This window comes from Orycteropus afer, unplaced genomic scaffold (assembly GCF_000298275.1).
Source record: "Orycteropus afer afer isolate SDZICR_OR568_19922 unplaced genomic scaffold, OryAfe1.0 scaffold00543, whole genome shotgun sequence".
NCBI classification, from domain to species: Eukaryota; Metazoa; Chordata; class Mammalia; order Tubulidentata; family Orycteropodidae; genus Orycteropus; species Orycteropus afer.
Window position 1 is genome coordinate 801,723 of NW_006922130.1, and position 23,064 is coordinate 824,786.

At 38.1% G+C, this 23,064-nt stretch overlaps 1 protein-coding gene across 1 annotated transcript in view; it reads left to right on the plus strand.

Annotated features, from left to right (window-relative positions):
* The first annotated feature begins 788 nt into the window (after positions 1-788).
* The window catches only part of ST18 (ST18 C2H2C-type zinc finger transcription factor), an 82,011-nt gene continuing 59,735 nt past the window's right edge, over positions 789-23,064 (plus strand). The window contains exons 1-8 of the mRNA XM_042782973.1: positions 789-802; positions 3,414-3,613; positions 8,426-9,217; positions 14,887-15,021; positions 16,099-16,189; positions 17,225-17,329; positions 19,626-19,819; positions 22,413-22,624. Of these exons, the coding sequence (XP_042638907.1) occupies positions 789-802; positions 3,414-3,613; positions 8,426-9,217; positions 14,887-15,021; positions 16,099-16,189; positions 17,225-17,329; positions 19,626-19,819; positions 22,413-22,624 (1,743 nt within the window). The remainder of the gene's footprint in view (positions 803-3,413; positions 3,614-8,425; positions 9,218-14,886; positions 15,022-16,098; positions 16,190-17,224; positions 17,330-19,625; positions 19,820-22,412; positions 22,625-23,064) is intronic.

A 23,064-nucleotide genomic window follows, 5' to 3' on the forward strand; every position in this document is an offset into this window, starting at 1 on the left:
AATCAGAGCTTGCAGGCTCATCCAGGCTCAAGTATAGCAAGGATTTTGAGGATGGTGCATGACCAGGCAGTGTTTCACTCTATTATAAATATGGTCACTATGAGTTGGAGCTGATTTGACAGCAGCTAACAAAAAATTCAGTTCAATGTCAAATGCATACAGAAACAACTTGAGTTCATTTTTCTGATCTGGTGTCTGAAAGGAAGAGAGCATGAGCTTTGGAGCCTGTCAGGCTAAATATCAGCTCCTCCAATTACCAGTTACATGATTTTTTTAAGTAAAATAGCATAATGATTCTAGAGATTTGAAGTTTGTAAGAATCTTTCAGGTTGTCCTATTCTTCACCCTAGCCATCAAAGAAATAAATTTTTTTATGATGAACTGTTTTTTGTTAACTCCACCCATGTTTCACAGGTTCTCTTGATCATTCATTTCTATTGGTGACAATTTGTTATGATAATTTTTTAGCCTCTTTCCCATTATCACTGTTGGGCTCTTATCTCTAGGGATTTATAATCCATTTTCTCTCTCTGCTTTAATATCTGAGTGACATTTTGCATTTTCTACTTCTTCTATTTTCTATAAATCTTCTTGATTCTTAATAATAGTTTAGTTACTTTACTTGAGTATATTTTCTAAGCATCTTTGGTGGAAATGCATTTGATTTAGGAAACTTTAACTAGTTTAGGAAACTTCTTGAACTCTTTCTAGATACCTAATAATTTTATTCCTCACTGATATGTGTCTTCTTCCCTTTCTCCTATACAAATCAGTCTCTTTGACAAAGAATGCAAAAATTAAGGTCATTCTCCTTCTCTATGTTGATGTTGGTAGCTGCCTGCCACCAAGTCAACTCCTGACTCATGGCAACCTTATATATAATGGAACAAAATGTTGCCTGCACAACCTCCATGATCACTGCTTCTCTATCTCAGTACATCATATTCTTATGTTGTAGACCTATGTTTTCCTTGAACAATCATCTGTGTGTGTGTGTGTGTGTGTGTATTTTGACAAACTAGCAGAAGGAGTATTCACTTTCTGCAGTCTTTTTATAGAGGCGATCTTTGCTTTACTTTTTTATCTCCCTTCAGGTTATTTTTAAAACATAGAATTTATTTTTTAAAAAGGCTTTTGTAGATTTATAGACAAATTGTTCAGAAAGTACAGAAAATTTTCATATACCTCACTTTCCCTTGCACACTGCTTTTCCTATTAATAACATCATGCATTCATGTGGTACCTTTGTTGCAAATGATAATCTGATATTGATACATTGTTATTAACTAATATCCATAGTTTACTTAGTGTTTTTGTTCTATGGAGTCCCTAGTTGGCTGTATGGTTAAGCATTCAACTACTAGCTAAAAGGTTGGTAGTTTGAACTAACCTAGAGGCACCTTGGAAGATAGGATGATGATTTACTTCCAAAAGGTCACATGCTGGAAAATCCTTTGAATCAGTTCTACTCTGTACACAGGAGTAGGAATTGACTGAGTTGGAATTGACTGGATGGCAACTAACCACAGCAAGTTGGTGTTCTACAGTTTTATAGGTTTTGACAAATGCATAATGGCATGTGTCCACCATTGTATCAAATAAAATAGTTTCACTGCCCTAAAACTGCCATATACGTCACCTATTCATACCTGTCCACTCCCAGAACCCATGGCAAGCACTGGTCTTTTTCCTATGTCTATAGGTTTGAGAATAGTTTTTAATTACCAAATTTTTAATATTCTGAGAGATTTCTAACCTTCTTGAATTATCTCTCCTTCCAGAAACTTTTTTTTTTAATTTTTCCTGGAAGGAATAATAGTTTATTTATTTATTTTTCTACTGAAGCTTTGAAATATACTCTTCTAAAGTCAAGGAGCTCTGATAGCATAGTGCCTAAGACACTTGACTGCTCACAAGAAGGCTGGTGGTTCAAACCCACCAGCCACTCCTCAGAAGGAAGGTTGGGCAATCCTACTTCCGTAATGATACTGCCTCGGAAACCCAAGGCGGGGTCGCTATGAGTCGGGGCTGACTCAACGGCAAACAACAACAGCAACAACAAAGTCAAGAATGAACAGCCCTCGTGGCACAAAGGTTAAGTGTTCTATTGCTAATGGAAAGGTTGGCTGGTCAAAACCACCCAGCAGCTCCACAGAAGATAGATCTAGTGATCTGCTTTCATGAAGGTTACAGTCTAGAAAACCCTATGGGGCAGTTCTACTCTGTCACATGGGTTTGCTATGAGTCAAAAATTCAATTCAGCGGGACCTAACAATAACAACAAAGTCAAGAATATATGTGTGACTATCACCAAACAATTCCCATGAATAAGCAACTGTCTTTGCATTGATGCTTCCAAGAAAATAATGAAAGGTCTGTTGAATAATATTACTCAGTATTTATTTGTGTTGCAGAGATGGAGTAAATAATCTATCAATGCTCAAGGTATAGGATCTTTCTATATAGAACTTAATGCAGTTTTCTGCAAAAATATTAATAAATATCTCTCATAGACTCATTGTTGGCTGAACTCTCTGGATTTATGGATCTTGCCAAGAGAATAAGTGTTTTCTCTTCAATACACAGTGTGATCTGCATGAGTGGGCTATATGTAGGAAATCTACTTGGATTAGATGCCTTAATCAGATTTTGAAAAGTGAGCATTTCTAAATAAAACCACATGTGAACAGGAGTAAGGATAGAATGTTGTTCATTTTTGTGAAACCCTGCCTTATTTCTCCTCCTTTTATTTGTTTGCTCTGGATACCAAATGGATGAAAATGATAAGGCAGGCTGCCGTGTTGTATCTCTTTTGCTTTTTCTTTGGTAACTGAAGATCTGTTGACTGACTGCTCGTAGTTTGCCCCCCCACACACACCTCTATATTCATTTCTTTCAAGTCAAAGCCTGCTTGTGGCCATCTCAAGTTTGATGTACAACTGTGACAGAAATAAGCAGGTTCTGTAGCAAATGACTATATGAAAAACCGTGTGATTTATCCATACTGGACATTTTTTTGTTATTATTTGATTGTTTCTGGCAGTGTATTTTTCACACTGGCTGTATCTTAGGATTAGCACACCAGAATAAATCATGTTTCATCCCTCCCTGAGCATTTAGTATGGTGCCAAGCAAAGCACAGATTAACATATGCTTATTCGGGATTAAGGATGGTATTAAAAAAAAAAAAAAAAAAACTCTTGTGATAGACAGTAAGAGAAAATACAAACAATTCAATGGATTCCATTGATGGACTGTTTCTCCTCATGCCAACAACTAATATTACTCACTAATCTCAAGTTCCATAAAATGTTTCAATATCCACAGGCTTTGGGTTATAGTTCTTGAAAGTCAAATACCAAACATCAGTGATCACTAGTTTACTCTATTTTAATTTGCTTCCATTTAAACAGTGCTGCATATGACTGCTCTGTGGGGAGAAAGAGAAGAGGCGAGGAACAAGTTCTGGGTGTTCCAGTCAACAAAAGAAAATCACTGCTAATGAAGCCCCGTCACTACAGCCCCAACTTGAACTGCAAAGAAGAGAATGAGGACAGGACTGAAGCTGAGGAGGACAGTCATCTCTTGCAAACAGATGATCACTCCATTGCAGGTAGCTAGGAAGAGGGATCTACACTTTCTGTTCCCTGGCACCAGAGACATGTCTAAATTTATGTAGAGTATATGGTTTGTGTGATTGTGAAAGTATATTCCAGTTTGGAAGCTACATAGAATTTCATTTATTTCACTCAACACGGACCATATTTTTTTTTTTTTTTATCAAATATTGTACAGGATCCAAAGATAAACAATACTGAGTCCTTGCCTTCAGCCCATTTCCAAAAGCACAGGATTGGGTTATGTCTCCTTTTGAAGAAAATGAAAGATAAAGTTGAAGAGTGCTATGACTCCATAATAGGATGGATGATGAATTCTTGAAGAATCCTTTCAAAGCCAAGGACATATTTAAGCTTTTAGAGCCTATATAATGTGATTACTAAAATCTTTATTTTTATTTGTTTTATCAAAATATATAGTAATATTCCATCCAAAAAATAATACAGCATCGACCAGTACTGGCACAGAGTCTTTGACCTTAATATATTCTATATATATTCTCTGAATAAGTATTTATAGCAATGGACCATATAGAAGGGACCACAAGTTGGGAACTTATAGTAGGAAAATGATGTACTTTGTAATCTGTTAATATATCCATTATTTCCAAAATAAATAATTTTTCAGTATACATTCTATTTTCATGAATTCATTTATTCATTAACATCAACACTGCTTGCAGTCTACCTATAATTTAATTATCATTTCAAAACTTTAGGATCTCCTTCTCCTGGTTCCCCATTACTCCCATTAGTTCCTGGTGGCCACACTGCCTCAGACAGTTAGAATACTAACCACTTTGTGCATGAGGCTGAAATTGGGAGGGAAAAAAAAAAAACCTCACTGTCGTGAAGTTGGATCCGACTCATAGCGACCCTTCTTTGGGTTTCCAAGGTGGTATCACTACGGAAGTAGATTGCCCAACCTTCCCTCCGAGGAGTGGCTGATGGGTTTGAACCACCAGCTTTCTGATTAGCAGTCAAATGACTTAGGCACTATACCATCAGAGCTTCTGAAACTAAGGGCATGAAAAATATCTTAAAAATTTGTGAGAAGAGTAAATAAAAATCTAAAGATTGACTTAGTAGACATAAAGTTAGAAGAAACCATGTCCTTACATTTACAGGATGTTTTTCTAAGGAATCTAAAGAACTCATTCTAAGAAATCAAATGTACTAAATAATTTGTCAACTGAAAAGAATATGTATTATACTAGATTCTTAGATTATAAAGATCTAGCATATACAGAATGGTAATAATAATAAGTATTAATAAAAATGATGTAAAAATATATTGAGTGACAGGACACAGATCTCAGATCAGAATCATCCTATCTCCAGTAACCAGAGCTTTGGAGAAACTTAAAGTTCTGTAGTTAAAACAAAATTGTATTCAGATTTGACAGTGTTTAAGTAAGTTTTCTATCTTTTCTACCTCTGTCACATTTCTTTGAGCCTTGTGGATCATCGGTAAGTTAGTCATCCTTGACTTCTTGCGTTTCCTTGAAGCTGATCATTTCACTTGTTAACTCATGAAAACTGCAGGTTGACTTTAGTGTTTGGGAGAGTCTTGAATTAGCATAACTAGACTTGAGATGTAATTCATCTAGCTGGCAATTATTTGAGAAAATGGGCAGGCTTCTGCATCGCCACATTCTCATAAGCACCATGAGGACAAAGGCTGTATCTGGTCTGTGATTCCCAGCTTCTATCACAATGCCTTGATTATCATAGATGCTTAATATTAACCAAGTGGATATATTCAGGTATAAGCACCTACAGAGCATGAGAACAGGCCTCCCGGTGAGGTGTCATCAGATTTACATGTGCCCTTGTGTGAACTACACAGAGACACTGTGATGAGATACTGACCTTCTTACTATGCAAGTAAGGAACTCAGGCTCAGAGAGTTTAAGGAACTGAGTTGGCACAGCGAGTGCAGCAGCAGCAGAACTCACACCTAGTCTGCAATTCTGATGACTCATTATTCTGGTGACAACGGCACAAGATGAACTACCACCAGCTCACTTAAAAAAAGAAAAATTCCACTAGCATAGAAACCTCGACACCCAGGAAAGAGCTGGGAAAAGCACATGCCTTATTAGCAACCTGTGGGTTCAAAAGTGGACACAACTTTCTTACCGTCACAGAGCTCTGGAAGTGTGGGTGTAAAGGAAATCTGGTCAGTTATTCAAAAAGTCCCTGGAAGCCACAGCCACAATGCATGTAGGCACCTCTGGCGGCAGCCTTCTTTTTTTTCCAGAGAATAATTAATAAATATTTTCTTTTAGCATGTAACAAACAGTTGAACCAAACAATTATGTAAACTGGAAGTGACCCAAACGCAGGCAGTTTGGCAGCGGTGCAGGGCGATGCATTGTGGTGCACATGTGTGTTTTGTCACTCCTCCCTCTCTGGTGATCTGCACTTAATAGGAATATTTTAAACTATGTAACTAAGCAACAGAGGTAATTGTTGCTTTCTAGAGCTTTTGTTAGCACTCTCACACAGCCCAAATATGCATAATTAGGTATAATGTCTATAAATCATTATTGTACACACGTGGGTAGTTAAGTGGAGTGAGTGAGGAGTTCAATGAATTGAGCATATTCACTGAAAATGCTTTTTATTTGTTTTCTGTAGTTCATAATACTTTAAAATTATCATAACCCTTTACACTTTCTCTTAATAGCCAACCGTGTTATTGAGAAAAAACATCATTTGCATTTTGGACTATGTTTAATTTATTATTTAAACCTGGAGTTGCTCTGATATGAATTCAGGGGAGGATAGACCATCCTGTCAAATATTATGTGCTTGTTTATCCAGGCTTTTTTCTAGGAAGTAAAATGTTAAATTTTTCAGTTTATGTAGAATAGATCCCAACAAAAGACTGCACCCTATAATCAGCATTATTTAAAGGGGCTAGTGTTGTGACTAAATTCTTTCCTTCATCCAAAAATGCTTTTAGTTACTATGGCAATATTTACTTGATCCTGGCAGTCCAGTGTTGATTTAGGGAGATAATTACCAGAAAGGAAGATGATGGAGATGCAGTTTTGAGTGTCCTTGTCAGAGACGATGTTTATAAAAAATTAAATGAGACAAAAGAGGCACATTGTCTTGGGCACAGACACCCTCTCCTCAGGCCTTTGCCACCAAGGGCTATGTCTTTCTTCCATCCTAAGATGTTGATTAACACAGAACACTCTTCACTTGGTGTCTTTAACAGTCTTTAATAGGCTTATTATTTCTGCTTCCCATCCCCCATCCTGCCTTTTGAGGCACAGAAATTGTCCTGCAATTTTTTCTTTATTTTCCTTTTTTGTCATAGTGCATGTCAGAGGGATAATTGCTGGTGGTTTGGGCACTTCACAACTTGGTGTGTGCTCTATGCCATGCTGCCCCTCTCTCCCATGCCTGGGCTAAGTCTCTACCCACCAGCCAGTCCTCCCACACCATGCCCAATTGTGTGTCTGCAATGGGATGGGTGTGGGTAGTGACCACCAAAACTGAAGCATTCCTGAGAGTGAAGGGGATGGCACTAATAAGTAAACTGTGAACAGGCACAATGGGCCATCCTTGGTCACAAAGATTTCCCAATGTTCACAACCTTAGTTGGCCCTGTAATGAGCACTACTAGGAGCTCTGGTAGCATAGTGCCTAAGGCACTTGACTGCTCACCAGAAGGCTGGCGGTTCAAACCCACCAGCACTCCTCGGAAGGAAGGTTGAGCAATCCTACTTCCGTAGTGATACTGCCTCGGAAACCCAAGGAGGGGTCGCTATGAGTCAGGTTTGACTCGACGGCACATAACAACAACAACAACAACAGTTTATATTCAAAATCCTCCAAGTACCTCCACCTCTTGTCTCACTATTTTTTTTTCACATCAATGCATGCAAAAACCATACCAGAGAATTTGTTACTATTTAACATGTTATTTGATCATGCTAATTTTTCCATTTTTTTGTATTTCCCTGGACATGGAATTTTAGTATGACAATTACATAAGTGAACATGAAGTCTTGAAAACCTCAGAATCCTTTTAATTATCTTCTCATTGTAGATTTATTTGGTATTTTAGCTAACATTCCATGCAGTCTGAACATATATTTGAGAAAATTGATGTGTGTGTGTGGGTAGGCGGGACATTAACCAAATAAGCTTCCAAAATACATTGTTATCAGTATTCAACAGAGAAATCTGATTAATATTTTCTTGATAAGGTATAGTATTATGTGTATTTTATTTCCTTATGGTTGGCTAAGATTTGGAAACATAAGAGGTACACTAACAATAATTTCACATTCAACACTGTTGTTACTTATACTTCTTGGTCAGAAACATTCAGTTCTTATTATGCTGAAAATCTAATAACTCATTTCTTTAAAGACAATTTTCAGAATATAAAGCTCTAAGGTTTGTTTAGGAGCCCTGATGGCACAATGGTTGAGTGCTCAGCTGCTAACTGAAAGGCTGGTGGTTCAAACCCACCCAGATGCTCTGTGGGAGAAAGTCCTGGCAATCTGCTTCCATAAAGATTACATCCTAGGAAACCATGTGGGGCAGTTCTACTCTGTCACATGTGGTCATGAGAGTCAAAATTCGACTGCACAGCACATAACAACAAAGGTTTGTTTTAAGAAGATTTGTATTTTACTCCTCAATGTTTATAAAATTAATAAAGGTTACATATTATTGCACATATGTGTGTATATGCATGTGTGTGTGTGTGAGTGTGTATGCCAGTTTCTTAAAATAATTTTTCCTTTTCTTTTTTAAATATTGGTTTTCTTTTTCCATAGAAGAACTCATGATAAAACCTATGGATGACACTCTTTATTCAGAGGCACAAGAAAACTCTAATAGAAAAGAAGACAAATATGCTAGTTATCAAGAGCTTGTGGTCAAATCTTTAATGCACTTGGGGAAATTAGAAAACGAAGCGTGTGTACAGACCATGAGTGAAAACTTAAATGACAGTGGCATCCAATCTTTAAAAACAGAGAGTGATGACGTAGATGATTGCTTTCTGTTTCATTCTGATGATGGCAAAGACAGAGTCAAGGACTCCCAGCTCCGTTACTGCTCCTTGGATGACAGTGAAAGTAACTCAGAAAGTGCAGAGAATGGCTGGGAGAGTGGCTCCAATTTCTCAGAAGAAACAAAACCACGTAGAGTTACAAAGTATATTTTAATGGATGATAAAAAAGATCCACTGGAAGTTCCAGAAATAAAAACAGAATGTGAAAAATTTATCCCTTGTGAAAACATGTGTGAGCCTGAAGCAGAAAGGAGAGACCCTCAGAAGGCTCATGCAGGGCCACTGGGCAGCCAAGCCCAGCCTCCTTTCCCCGAGCATGAGGAGGATGATCCTGAGTGCCTGTCTACCGTGACCCAGGAATCTGGGGACCTGGAGAAAGCCAAGGGCAACTTAAGTTTACTGGAGCAGGCGATTGCACTGCAGGCGGAGCACAGCCACACGTGCCATAACACTTACAAAGACTTGGATCAGTTCCTCCTGGAGCACCTGGCCAGGGAAAGGAGGCAAGCCAAAGTTATTGACCTGGGTGGAAGACAAATCTTTAACAGCAAACGTAAGGCACATCTTTACATTATTGTAGGGACACAATTGCTTTAGGGCTTGAAAAGAAACAAACCAGATTTGGTTATTTATATCAGATAATTTTTGACAACTTAAAGCAATTTTAAAATTCATTTATAGTATAAATAAACAATTTCCTTTAATTTTTTCTTACTCTCTAGACTGTACTCCTCTAACCAAAGGTCAGTTTTTGTTTTGTTTATCAGTGTTTTCACAGAGAGGATCCATTATCTCTATTTATTTTATTTTTAACTGCTATTTTAAATATATTTACCACTACCACCACTAGTTACCATGGAGTCAACTCCAACTCATGGCAACCATGTGTGTCTGAATATAACTCTGCTCCATAGGGTTATCAATGGAGGATTTTTCAGACAAAGATAACCAGGCCTTTCTTCTGAGGTACCTAGAGGTAGACTTGAACTTTTAACCTTTTGGTTAACAGCTAAAAGCATTAGTCATTTGTACCATTCAGTAGTTTAATATATGTTGTTGTTATGTGCCGTAGAGTCAGCCCCGACTCATAGCGACCCCTCCTTGGGTTTCCGAGGCAGTATCACTATGGAAGTAGATTGCCCAACCTTCCTTCCAAGGAGTGGCTGGTGGGTTTGAACCGCCAGCCTTCTGGTTAGCAGTCAAATGCTTTAGGTTCTATGCTACCAGAGCTCCTGATTTAATATATAGTACTTTTAAAAAGTACTTTATCAGACATTCTTAGAAGTACATTAGTAACTTACTGGATTTTACATAAATTTATTAGCCTAATCAGTTCCAGAAACTTCTAATTTTTCCTTTCCACCCTCATTCTGGGAGCATCTGATTACTTTTGTTGCTCAAAACAATGGCAAACCACCTGTAAGCCAGAAGGAATGTTCTGGTTGTTTTTAGAATAAAACTGGATGTTAATGAGTTTATAATTTTTACAAGCTATCTAACTCAGAGTCACAAATGGATCAAACTTGAATACAAAGAGTCAATGTGCTTTGAGTACATCTTAGAGTTGTTCCTCAGATTTTAGGACAATTGACTCCCCTACTGCCATAAAGATATACCTCTCTCCTCATCTCTGCCAATTTCTCTCTCTTTCTAACCCTTGCACCAATAGGGTTTAGCGATAGTTTTAACAGATATTCAGAATTTCTAATTTATGGCCATTCACTACCCAGACCACCGCCCACTACCACCAGTTATTGTCAAGACAAGTCTGACTCATGGTAACACATGTGTGTCAGAGAAGAATTGTGCTCCATAGGGTTCTCCATGGCTGATTTTTTTTTTTTTTTTTTTAGTAGATTTCCAGGCTTTTCTTCTGTGGTTCCTCTGGGTGGATTCAAATATCTAACCTTTTGGCTAGCACCCAAGTGTGTTCATTGTTTGCACCACCCAGGGGATATCTCTAGTGGCGTAGTGCTTAAGACATTTGACTGCTAACCAGAAGGCTGGTGGTTCAAACCTACCAGCCACTCCTTGGAAGGAAGGTTGGGCAATCTACTTCTGTAGTAATAATACCTCCTCGGAAACCCAAGGAGGATCACTATGAGTCAGATCGGACTCCACAGCAGCAAGTTTTTTTTTTTTTTGGTGGGGGGGATGACATCTCAGTGTCCAGAAAGCTTGTTTAAAATGTGTACTACCAAGATCCGGTCAGACTTATTGCTCAGGAACTCTGAGGGTATGGATTAAGAATCTTCATTTTGTTAGCAGTCTCTTCCAGTGATTCACAGGCATCTGCAAGTCTGAGAACCAGAACTAGGGGAAGGTTAGGTAAGACAAAACCAAGGTCATGGATTAAAAGTGTTTAGAAAGATGATCTGCTAGTTTACAAGTTCTTGGTAGCTGAGATTTCTCCAGAAATGAGTTGTATATTTTGTCATTTTAAGCCCATTTTAGCACTTACTGCCATCTCTCCAAATAATTTCCTGCAGCTCAGATCTGAAGAAACCAAAAAGAACAAAATAATGTCATATCCTGTTGAGGGAGAAAAAAAAAAACCTTGCTGGCAAGTTGATTCTAACTCATAGCAACCCTATAGGACAGAGTAGAACTGTCTCAGTAGGGTTTCCAAGGCTGTAGTCTTTACACAAGTAGACTCACATCTATCTCTCATGGAGTAGCTAGTGGGTTTGAACTGCAAATTGTTTCGGTTAGCAACAGCTGGTAAGTTTGAACTGCCAACCTACTGGATAGCAGCTGAGCACTTACTTAATCACTATACCATCATGGTTTCTTTTCTATCATACTGTAAGAAGCAAAATAATAATGCAGTGGGGTGGGATGGGGGTAGCATGTTAATGTTGTATGAGGTTTGAGGCAGAAAACCATATACTTAGCTCTGGATAGTCACTCTCATTTGCAACTTGTTGAATTTATCTGCTGTGTGTGTATGTTTAATGAGCTACAAAATCAGAAAAAGAGAAAAAAATCGCTCCAAATTCCCTAAACCCATCATTTCTAATATACTGTATTTTATTAATTCTAAGATATGCAGTCTTCATAACATCTCTGAAATCAGTGCTCTATGTCATAGGTTAATTTCCAGTAGTTATTTCTTTCTTTATAGCACACAAGGTGAAGTTTCCTCTTACAATTGATGGCACTTTACAGCCAATGAAGTATGGTATTTAGAGAAGCCTTAATTATTTGCACCACTTAAAATACTTAATTATTTGTACAAGCTTAAAATACTTGATGACTCTTGGCTCATTTTTACAAAACTTTGTATACATTTTTTTGTTTTCAAAATTCAACAAGGCAATAGAATCTGTGTTTCTAAACACTGGGTCATGTTGGAGACTTGGAGAATTTTTAATGGGGTTGGATGAATCAACAATGTGCCCTATTGCATGGGACATGGTCTTGCACTGGGGTCAGGAAGAAAGGCCACATTGCTGTGTTAAAAACTCACATAAGATGATGCCGATGGACTAGTATGAAACAGGCACCCATGGTGCAAGCATAGCCTCAATCTAAAGGATGGCCAAAGAATCCAAATTCATATTTCAGTCTCTTGTTCCAGGTGTGGGGCCATTGCCATAAGAGGCACTGTTTTCTCTGGTGTGCATACCATTGCCTACAAGTCAGCAAGTATCACAACTGATAACAATGTTCTCCAAACCACCATCACATCTTCCCATTTTCCTTGGTCATGTGATCCACTGCTAAGAAGAGAACATAGGATTAAACAAAGCCTTCAGAGGAGCTGCAAAATTGTAAAACAAATTTAGTTATAATATCACTACTAAACATATAGTGAGAGTTTAGCTCACAATACAAGTGGAGTCATCATATAATTTTATCCAGTCTAGGCCAATTTTAGAGTGAATAGATCGATATGAATAATTACACAGATATAACAGATGTGAAAAGGAACTGTCCCAGACAAACCAGAATGTTAGGTTCCAGATATAAGGGCACTCTCATTATGCAGCATTGTGCTAAGGAGAAAAAAACCAAGGAGGAGCCAAGCCTGAGAGTTACTCAGAGCTCAGGCTTTGTCTTCTTATCATGCAAACAGGTTCTGCCCTATAAAACATTTCATCAGCATCTTTGTTTCACCCAGCAGAAAAGAGACTTGCAGACAAAGGTGTGTGATGGACTGTCGTTGGGCCACACCTGGTCAGGTGCCAGCCCTGTCTTATCTCCAACCCTCTCGCTGGCTTCCTGCAGACAGTGTAGTGAGGAGAAAAATGCTCCACGCCAAACATTTCAATGAGGTTTATAAATGTGGTCTTGTGTGGACCCAATCCAAGAGAGGAAGAGCATCAAAATACATATTATCACTTTTCTTATTTTCTCCAACACACTCTCATATAGTATCACTCCTCCTGATTTCATGTTAGCTAGACTTCAAGGACTTTGACTAATAGTCTACAGGTACTACATGCCCAAATCAACTTGAAATTTGCCAACATTTTTGGATTACATGAAATATATCTACACAAATCATAAGAAATGTCAAGACTCATAATATGCCTCTTAGTCTCTCATGAAATAGAAGCAGTATAGTCAAGACATTATCGGATTTAAATCCTGTCTCTCTCAAAATAAGTGACTGCTACTAGCCTTGTCCTTTGATTGCTAACTACTCACTTACGATGTACCATGTTCTTTCTGCAGCTCCTCTGGGCTGGAGGGTTTGTTATACCTTAGTGGGTTCTTGGCTCCTTCCCCCTCTGCTGAAACCATGCCCCCGTATAATTGTATTACATATGACCTACTGTGCACCATCTGCTTGGGACCATTCATAATCCAACAACTGGATGGCCTAGTGTCACAGGGGCACATCCCTCCTTGCAGTGTGCTTTCTGGAGATGTCTTTTGCATCTTGCTGCATGGCCCTTCTCCCTGCGAAGCATTGCAAAGAGAGACATACGGGCCTGTACACTCTGATGCAGCCCTCAGCCTCATTCTTCCTCTGTCTGTTTCTTTGTAGCCGAATCCATACAGAGTATTTATTTTCACTCTTAGCCTCAAGTGTGCTCATTACTCCTGGTTCCCCTGTCCGGAGATTCCACAACCTCTGTGGAGTCAGGGTACAAGCTGAGGAACAGGCTTCCCTCTGTGTGTACAATACTAGACCATGCAGGAAGTGTGGAGGCAAGTGTGACCATAAGAGTGCTTTTTAAAAATTTATCTACCATCACAGCCATGAATATGAAGCTGTCTCTAAACCCTCATCTGTGTCAGCCAGGGCCTCATCAGTGTGTACAAAGTCCTAGTTTATTTACATCTTTCTCTGACTCTTTCTCTATCCCTTGGCAGTGCATGCCAGGAAACAAACCCCTGGGTGTGTCTCCAGCCCTCGTTTCTCAGGTTCTGTTCTTTGGCAGCTGGAGAAACCAAGCTGAAGGGATCTGTTTTTCTTGCTTGCTTGCAACTGCTGCCCCAGGTCCATACCCCCTCTGCCAGCACCCCACATGCTAGGCTGAGCTCCCTATTCCACACATGGTGCCCTTTCTCAGCTACTTCCAGTCTCTGTGAGTGTCCAGAAAGGGCATCTCCTTCTGGCTCTTGCATCCTACAGGACAACCCACTACAGGAATTTAGGAGGCCACGACTGACGGAGTATAGGGAAAGAGGCTGGGGGATGACAAGTGACACCATGGGGACTTTTCTGGCCCAAACTCCCATGCATGCTGCTCTGCAGAACTAGAGGCACTGGGCGCAAAGTGCCACTGCTTCCCAACTTTGGTCCTTGACTGAGACTGCCAGTCACTCCCAGGCACAGACCAAAGAGCCTTGTCAGATATGATGGCTCAGTCTTCTTTGTCTTTAACTTGAACTTGGACTTGTTCCAGACTCTTTTAATAAGAGATAATTTTAGCTTGAATAGCTTCTTTCTCCATATATACATTTTTGTGGAAGGCCCATGGTGGGTAGGTTGACTTGTCATAATGAGGCTCTAACTATAGTATGTGACATGATGACTTAAAATCATCTCTACACTTTAGAAATCCCTTGCCCTATGTCAGGCTTTGCTTAGGAAATCAAGAAAACTGAAAACATTTTTATGTTTCTACAGGTCTTAGTTGAGGATCTTATTCAAGGCAATGTGAGAAGAATGCTTCCAAGTGAGGGTGTCAGTTCTACAAGACCATGCAGTTGAATGGGTCTGGAGAGAAAAAAACAAATGAATCTATCCCTCTAATCTCTCGGCAGACTCCCTGAGGCCTGACAAGAGGGAGACAAAGTGCCCCATCCCTGGGTGTGATGGCACTGGACATGTGACTGGACTCTATCCACACCACCGCAGCCTCTCAGGCTGCCCCCACAAAGTGCGAGTCCCCCTGGAGAGTGAGTATTTTCTAACCTTAAAGAGCTAGGCTTGTAAGCAATGCACAAGAATACCATCATCTTGCTCTTCTGATTTGGCATTAGGGATGGAAATGTAAGATTTCTCTCAGTGTCTTGAGGGGAATTTCAGATCCAGAGGCCCAACTTCCTTGAGTTGAGGAGGCGGCCTTCTCTCGGCACATCATGCAAATATGTGGGCACATTATCTGAATACAGAGTGCAGTACAGCAGTCAGGGATGTCCTAAAACCACCCTCACCAGTGGGAATACACACTCTGTGACACCACCTCAGCATGCACTATGGTAGTGAGAGCCTGAATGAAAGCAAACCTTAGTCTCTCCAGCAGCAGCTCCTCAGCAGGCTAGGAAACCCAAGACAAGAAGGAAGGACCACCTACTCCAAAGACTCCACGAATCAGCATGTTCCATCCTCTGGTTTTTCAACTTAGTATGGAAACACTTGTTGGGCTATAAAAACAGCAATGATGAGAACACCTCAGTATCACCCTTCTCAAAAGCAAGATTTTTTGCAAATCACTTAACCCACTTTACTCAGCACTGCCCTCCAGGGCTAGCAGCTCCTCAGATTGAATACCAGGTTCAATCTCAAGAAAATTTTTTCTAATAACAAAATGGCAATGGGGATGGGATTTGGGGTGGGAAGAACGGACAAAGAATCAAAATAATATCACTTAAGAGATAAAAAAGACTCTATTTGGAATTTTACACTGTGGCAAAAATAAATAAGTATTTGACAAATACTGTTCTCCATTCTCCCCTGAGGAAAGCACAAGATTATGAGCATTTCAGTTTAAATTAAACATAACAAGAATAGTCGTTTTTAAGTCTAGTGTCCACCATAACATCAGGTTTAAAGAAATTAAAATGTGAATAAGCTTGCTGAATTTGACTTTTGGAGTTCTGAAGTGTGTATCTGTTATAATCTGAACATGGAGAGGGGATATGGTGGATTACATAAGTAAATTACTTTGAACGCAAAACAAGTAGTAACTTTGCTAATGCATTATGTATTTATGGTAAATTGTCCTTTTCTTTTATGTCCTGTTTTGTACTTAGTTCTTGCCATGCATGAAAATGTGCTCAAGTGCCCCACCCCAGGCTGCACAGGACGAGGCCACGTGAACAGCAACCGTAACACTCACCGAAGGTGATTCTCAGGAGACACTTGTCATTTTACACTCAAATAAAAATAAATGAAAGAAACTTCCCACCAATAAAATAATTAACTAACAAAATATCACATCCCAATCAAATGTCATTTGAAGTAGATAAGAACCATTCTCATTTTGTGCAGACTTAAAAAACAAAATTATTTTTTTCCTAGTAATTTCTGTGGTAGCAGCCAATAAAACTAGCCCCCCCCCCCAAATTATATTTGAAGTTGTGGGAATTATATACTTCATAGTTATCTGTATAGATAGAAAATGTTCTCCTTTGCTCTGGGACCTCACCATAGCTGTCTTACTGCTGAAAATAGTTGCTGAAGGATTATTTTGGCTTGTATCCAACAAGTATTAAAAAAACACCAAAAGAGCTTCAATATACCATGTTTTTTTATTATAAACCAGCATTAGGGTAGATATCATTTCTTTGAGGTCACTACTAACATAAAACATGTATGTATATTTATGTAGAAATACATTGCTCACATGTAAATATTTTGGTGAAGATGTTTATTGTTTTATGTGTACATTTTATACTGTGCATAGATTATGCTACTGTCAGCATATCACCAGAAAATTTCATATCTTACACTTTCAATTTAAGCTAGGATATAAAATTCAGTGACTAAAATTTTACTAAAATCCTCAGATGAGTCATGGAGGTACCACACTGACTCCTGCAGTTGGACACATGGTAGTTAAAATAAGCACATTACACTTAAAATATTAAGAAATTTCTGTATAATTTAGTCATTTCTATCTCACATAATACTTTAATTTAAGAAATCATTTTGTTACCTTTCACTTCTGAGATGGGTTTTGGGAAAAGACTTGACACTGTAGTTTACAAAATCCTTTGTGACCTTTTAATGTGATACTGGTGCTAAGTGAACTATTAATATGACCTAACATTTAGCATGTGCCAAGTATGCTGTGAGCATATGCCAAGACAAACTCCATTATCTTTTTAATGCAAATCCTCTCTCTCTCTCTCCTTTTTTTTTTTTTTAATTAAACAGTCTTTCTGGTTGTCCAATTGCTGCAGCTGAAAAACTGACAATGTCTCAGGATAAAAATCAGCTTGATTCCCCCAAAAGCGGGCAGTGTCCTGACCAGGTTCACAGGTACGAAATTCACACGATATTCCCGACTCTGTTCGTGTCATGCTCTTGTACAATGAGGTCTTTCTTCCATCATGAGCCAGCCTCACTATGGCCTGATCATAATTCTCAGTTACCCATGAGAGTAACATAGCCCATGAGAGGCTGGAATACTTCATTACGTTTTCTCTCTTGCAAGAGTGTAACATGAAATTAATCCATATGCAAATATAACATAATGTGGGTAAATTTAAAGGAAATAAAGGGTGTAAGTATATGTGTAACTACATATACTAATCAAAAATTCTGTGTCACTACATTTAACCAGTCTCACAGCTATCAGTAATGATCAACATAACTTTTTTTGCTCAGAGAAAATGCCACAATAAATCACACATATCCACCCAAAATATATGAATATGTTATACATATTCATCCTATGTTTGACACATGGAATGCTTGGTGGAGCAACTGGTTAAGTACTCAGCTGCAAACTGAAAGGTGGTGGTTCTAGTCCATCCAGAGGCGTCTCAAAAGGCAGTCTCTCAAACTTCTGAAAGGTCACACCCTTGAAAACACTACAGAGCAGTTCTACTTTGACTCACATGAGGTCACCATGAATCAGAATCAGCTTGACAACTTATTTGGTTTTGATTCTTTTAAAATAAAAATGTATCTCATGAATTAATAACTATTAATAAAATATCTCCTATTGTTCCTAGTAGCTTCCAGGTCCCGCACAGTGTCCAGCAGTTCAAAAGGCCTTAACCCTAGATAATAAAATATGTATGATGATGCTTAACATTGAGTCATAAAGTTAGAAAAAGTCATTTCATGATTCAGATAGATACCAGATCTTCATTGTTGCTACTGAGTCACTGAATGGAAAACTTTTAGGAGTTCTAATATTTTCAGGATATATTTCCCTTAATATTTTGCCTCCATAGGTTTAATTAAAAGAGTCAAAATTGGCATTCAGATCACGTCATTTAAAAATAAATGTCACTAAAAGATTATGTTATATTTATTGTGTAACTCAGAATTAAATATTTTAGAACAGGGTTCTTGGTTACTATTACTATTTATCTAGGCTATTTATCAAAGATGTAAATAGCATCAAGTTTCATTTTGCTCATTTCTGAAAAGATAAATGTTGGGTGAGATTAAAATCTTGATGCAAACTTAGGGGTATAAACTAAGCTATTCAAAAAATTGTAAGATCAGCTCAAAGATTTTCATGTAGCAGCTAAAACTTTTTTACATAATCAAAAAAATAACATTTAAGTTTTGACATTCTGATAGGCATGTTTTGATTGAACATAAGAAAAAAACTATATTTTTGAAACTGCTAAATTCTAAAAGGTGTATTTGTTTATGTTATTTGCTTATTGTTGGCCTGTAGCACAACATTTATGTCTCCTTGGCTAGAGTTGGTGCCATGGTTTAATTCAAATAGTAATTGTACAACAAACAAACAAACAACAACAACAAAAAAAACCACCCTCAGTGCTGTGGAGTCAGATTTGACTCATAGTGATCCTTCTTTGGGTTTCTGAGGCAGTATCACTATGGAAATAAATTGCCCCATCTTCCTTCCAAGGAGTGGCTGGTGGGTGTGAACCACCGGCCTTCTGGTTAGCAGTCAAATTCCTTAGGCACTATGCTACCAAAGGTCCTAGTAATTATATAAGAATGTGTAAGTCACATTTAGCTAGGATTGGGATAACTATATTGAAAAATAGCATAGCTTCTACAATACAGATATTTTGATTCATGTATGGAACAGATAAAACATTGAAATACTATTTAAATTATTATTTAATTCAGGAAAACAGATTAAAAGTGGGACAAACTTGTGAAATGGCTAAGAAAAAACTCAAAATTCAGGAAACAAATATTTCTGATTTCTGCTACCCTTCTTGGGCCCATTTCCTCACCAGTTATAACCAAGAGTATGCCCTTCTAACTTGAATGATCATTCTAACAAGCCACATGTGCAAAATATGTCAATGTATTAAACTATTGATGGCACTTTTATCTAAGAAGGTCAAAGTGCTAATAAATATTGAATGTGTGATCCTTGTGGCATCTGTATATACCTAACATACCCATGTGAGACCAGGACACAGAATATGCCCACCACCATAGACCTGGCTGATCACAGAGTCTCCAGGGATCTGTGACTCAGCCCTCTATAGAGCATGATGTCTCTGTGGGACCCAGTAATGGTTACACATCCAGTCCATTTTCAGTTCAGATATTAATACGATCATCAATAGTTTTATCTTATTTCTTTTGAACAATTCCCCTCTCTTTCCAGGGCAAGCTTAATGAAGCAAATTGAATTCAATTTCCAATCACAAGCCATAACCTCTCCCAGAGCCACTGTGTCAAAAGAACAAGAGAAGTTTGGAAAAGTACCATTTGATTATGCCAGTTTTGATGCCCAGGTATTTGGCAAACGCACCCTCCTACAAGCAGGGCAAGGACGAAAAACACCACCGTTTCCTGAACGTATGTTTCCAATTCTAATACTTACTCCAAAAAAAGATTGTTGTGTGTGTGTGTGCGTGTGTGTTCTCACAGCTGGGAAGAGATAAAATACAGTAAAATGAAATAAGGAAATAATAAGTCATCAGTGTAATTGATTGTACACTGAATATGGTGAATACTTAGTGGAGTAATTTATTCTACATATAATGCCACTGTTTATCTAAATACAGTAATTCTAGAGAAAGGTTTAATTCACATTTAGCTTGGATTGGGATTAATTAATCAGGAAAAATATAATAGCTATTATAATACAGTAGTTTGAGTAATATTGAAATTATGAAAATTTAATAGATGGAATAGTGAAATATCATTTTAAAATCAGCAAAAACATTTAGCCAGAAGGTCACAGAAAATGGTGAAAAGTCTAAGAAGAAACTCACAATTCAGGATTCAAGTTTTTGCTAAAGGGGTGTGTGTGTGTGTGTGTATGCATGTGGCCATGGAGATAATTATCCACAAATTTAAGAATTAATACAGAAACATGTAAAATATGTTAATACTCTATAATGCTAACAAATCCATTTGGAAGACCATAACTCAAAGATGGTGTAACATATAATACCTGGTGTTTTCACTAACACATTTCTTCAGGTTGTTTAAACCAAAAAAAAAACAAAAAAAAACAACCCACTGCCTTCAAGTCTATTCTGACAGTTTAGAATCCCTGAATATTCTAATGAAAAGGTGAGAAAGTAAAGACTGTGAACAAACAGAATGCTTCCTGCATCACAGTAACTTATTATTATTATTTTCATAACTTACTCCTCCTAAAGGAATACTGTAAGCATCGCCCCAATTTGAGTCCTCTTTGGACCACAAATTTTCTACATGGAATCTTTTTGATCTCACACTAAGTTACCTAGACTTAATGAGCTTAGGAACAGAGAATATTTGCTTCATTGTATGGTGTTTATTAACTCTTTCAAAGAACTAGAATGCCTTGTAAAACCTGTTGTTGTTGTTGTTGTTGTTTGCCATCGAGTCGGCCCCGACTCATAGCGACCCCTCCTTGGGTTTCCGAGGCAGTATCACTACGGAAGTAGGATTGCCCAACCTTCCTTCCGAGGAGTGGCTGGTGGGTTTGAACCACCAGCCTTCTGGTGAGCAGTCAAGTGCCTTAAGCACTATGCTACCAAACCTAGCAGTGGACAATCAGACTTGAAGGGAGTTTGTCCATCTATAAGAAGCACATTATGCCCCAATAGATACTTGATTTTAACTATTCAAACCAAAAATAGATTCCAGCCAACTTAAATAACCACTGATAATCTGTTCAATACAAGGAAAAAAATTTATACACACGTATACATATATAAAATTTTTGTATATATTTTATTATGTATGTACACACAGAATATGCAAATATCCATCCATTTATACAAATATGCTTAATTCAATTGAAGCTAGTTAATGAGAGCATTCTACATACTCATATAATATTCATCTTCGTTTAAAGAATGCAAAATATTCAATGATATTGAATAACCTTAGAATTATAGAAATATTCCATGATGTTTTAAATTTAGGCTTATGAAAATAATGATCAAATACTTAAACAATATTTAAAGCAAAATAAATAACTAAATATTTTGATACTGTACCACATTAAGTTTTAGATTGTTATGTTGTTGTTATGTGCCGTCGAGTCTGCCCCGACTCATAGCTGCCCCTCCTTGGGTTTCTGAGACAGTATCACTACGGAAGCAGATTGCCCAACATTCCTTCAGAGGAGTGACTGGTTAGCAGTCAAGTGCCTTAGGCACTATGCTACCAGAGTTTTAGGTACTTCCCTTATAATCTTAAGTGATATTTACAAACATCCCAGAATGAAGAGAAAAATGTTTAATTCTATTTCTCAATATGCTTTGGCACCCATGACAGAAGCATGAAACCCAGAATCAGCTTTGAAATCTAAATGGCCTTTCTGTTCACCTTGAGAATATTTTGTCTTTGTCTTTTGCTTATTGCACTCTACCTGAATGTGCAAAATGTCAGCTCAGACTCTACCATCTATTTGGTGGAATGAAGTACTGCTTCTTTAAGTAGAAAGTAAATATGTATATTAAATAGTAAAAATGTAATTTCGTGTCTGAGTCCACATTGTTCTTGTAAAAACACAAATTGAAAGGCTAGATTTCTCCTTTGCTGGCCTTAATCTGTACTTGTATTTGTCCAGTTTTGAAATATATATGCATGCTTCATGCCTCAGTAATACCTGGTGGATTTTGCTGGTATGGTTTTAGTGTACAATTTTTGTCACAAACTTTGCCAGTGCACCTGCCCCATAATGTTACTTATGGGGTTTTTGTCAGAAGAAGTGAAAATACCAATAAATAATATTAGGAGAGTAGGCATTCTCTCCCAGCAACTACATTCTTTGATCTGTGTGACTCTGTTAAAGCCAATCCAAATAACCTTCATTTAATGTCCCAATTGATCATATTTTAATTTATTCTTCCCATATTTTAGTGGAAGAAATTATAGCTTACAAACAAATCTATTTAATGACTAAAGCTACATACATGCAATTGCTAATCAAATCTTTCTTCAACAGCAAAACATTTTTCAAACCCAGTGAAATTTCCAAGCCGACTGCCTAGTGCAGGGGCCCACACACAGAGCCCTTGCCGTGCCAGCTCTTACAGCTACGGTCAGTGTAGTGAAGACACCCACATAGCAGCAGCTGCTGCCATACTGAACCTTTCCACCCGCTGCAGGGAAGCTGCCGAGATCCTCTCCAACAAACCACAGAGTCTGTCTGCCAAGGTAGGCCAGTCCAAGAATCCAGAAGGGGGGCCGGCTACTGAACTGTGAGAGTAAACTGCCTTCATATTTGTGGCCACACACACTCAACACTCCTCATCACTCCCCAGAAAGCAAGTTCCTTTCTCTGTCCCAGGAGGAGAGTCAGAGGAACATTGGTGGTGACAAACTTGGGTAGTCCAAGGAAAAAAAGAAGGCTGCATTCATTGCTCTCCAGCTGTTCTTAGAGATGGTATAGCAAAGTTTGGGGAGGAGTGAATTATGGAGACTGATTAGGGAGAGTTCCCAGATCTCAAACATATTTTTGTTATGGGGAGTTTGGCACACAAGAAAGAGTATTGCTATAAAAATAAATTTCAACTAGAAGCTTTTTGCTGTCTGCAAATCAAAAATGGTAAGAAAGGTTTGATTAAACTGTGAAACTTGTAAAACATTTGCAAAAT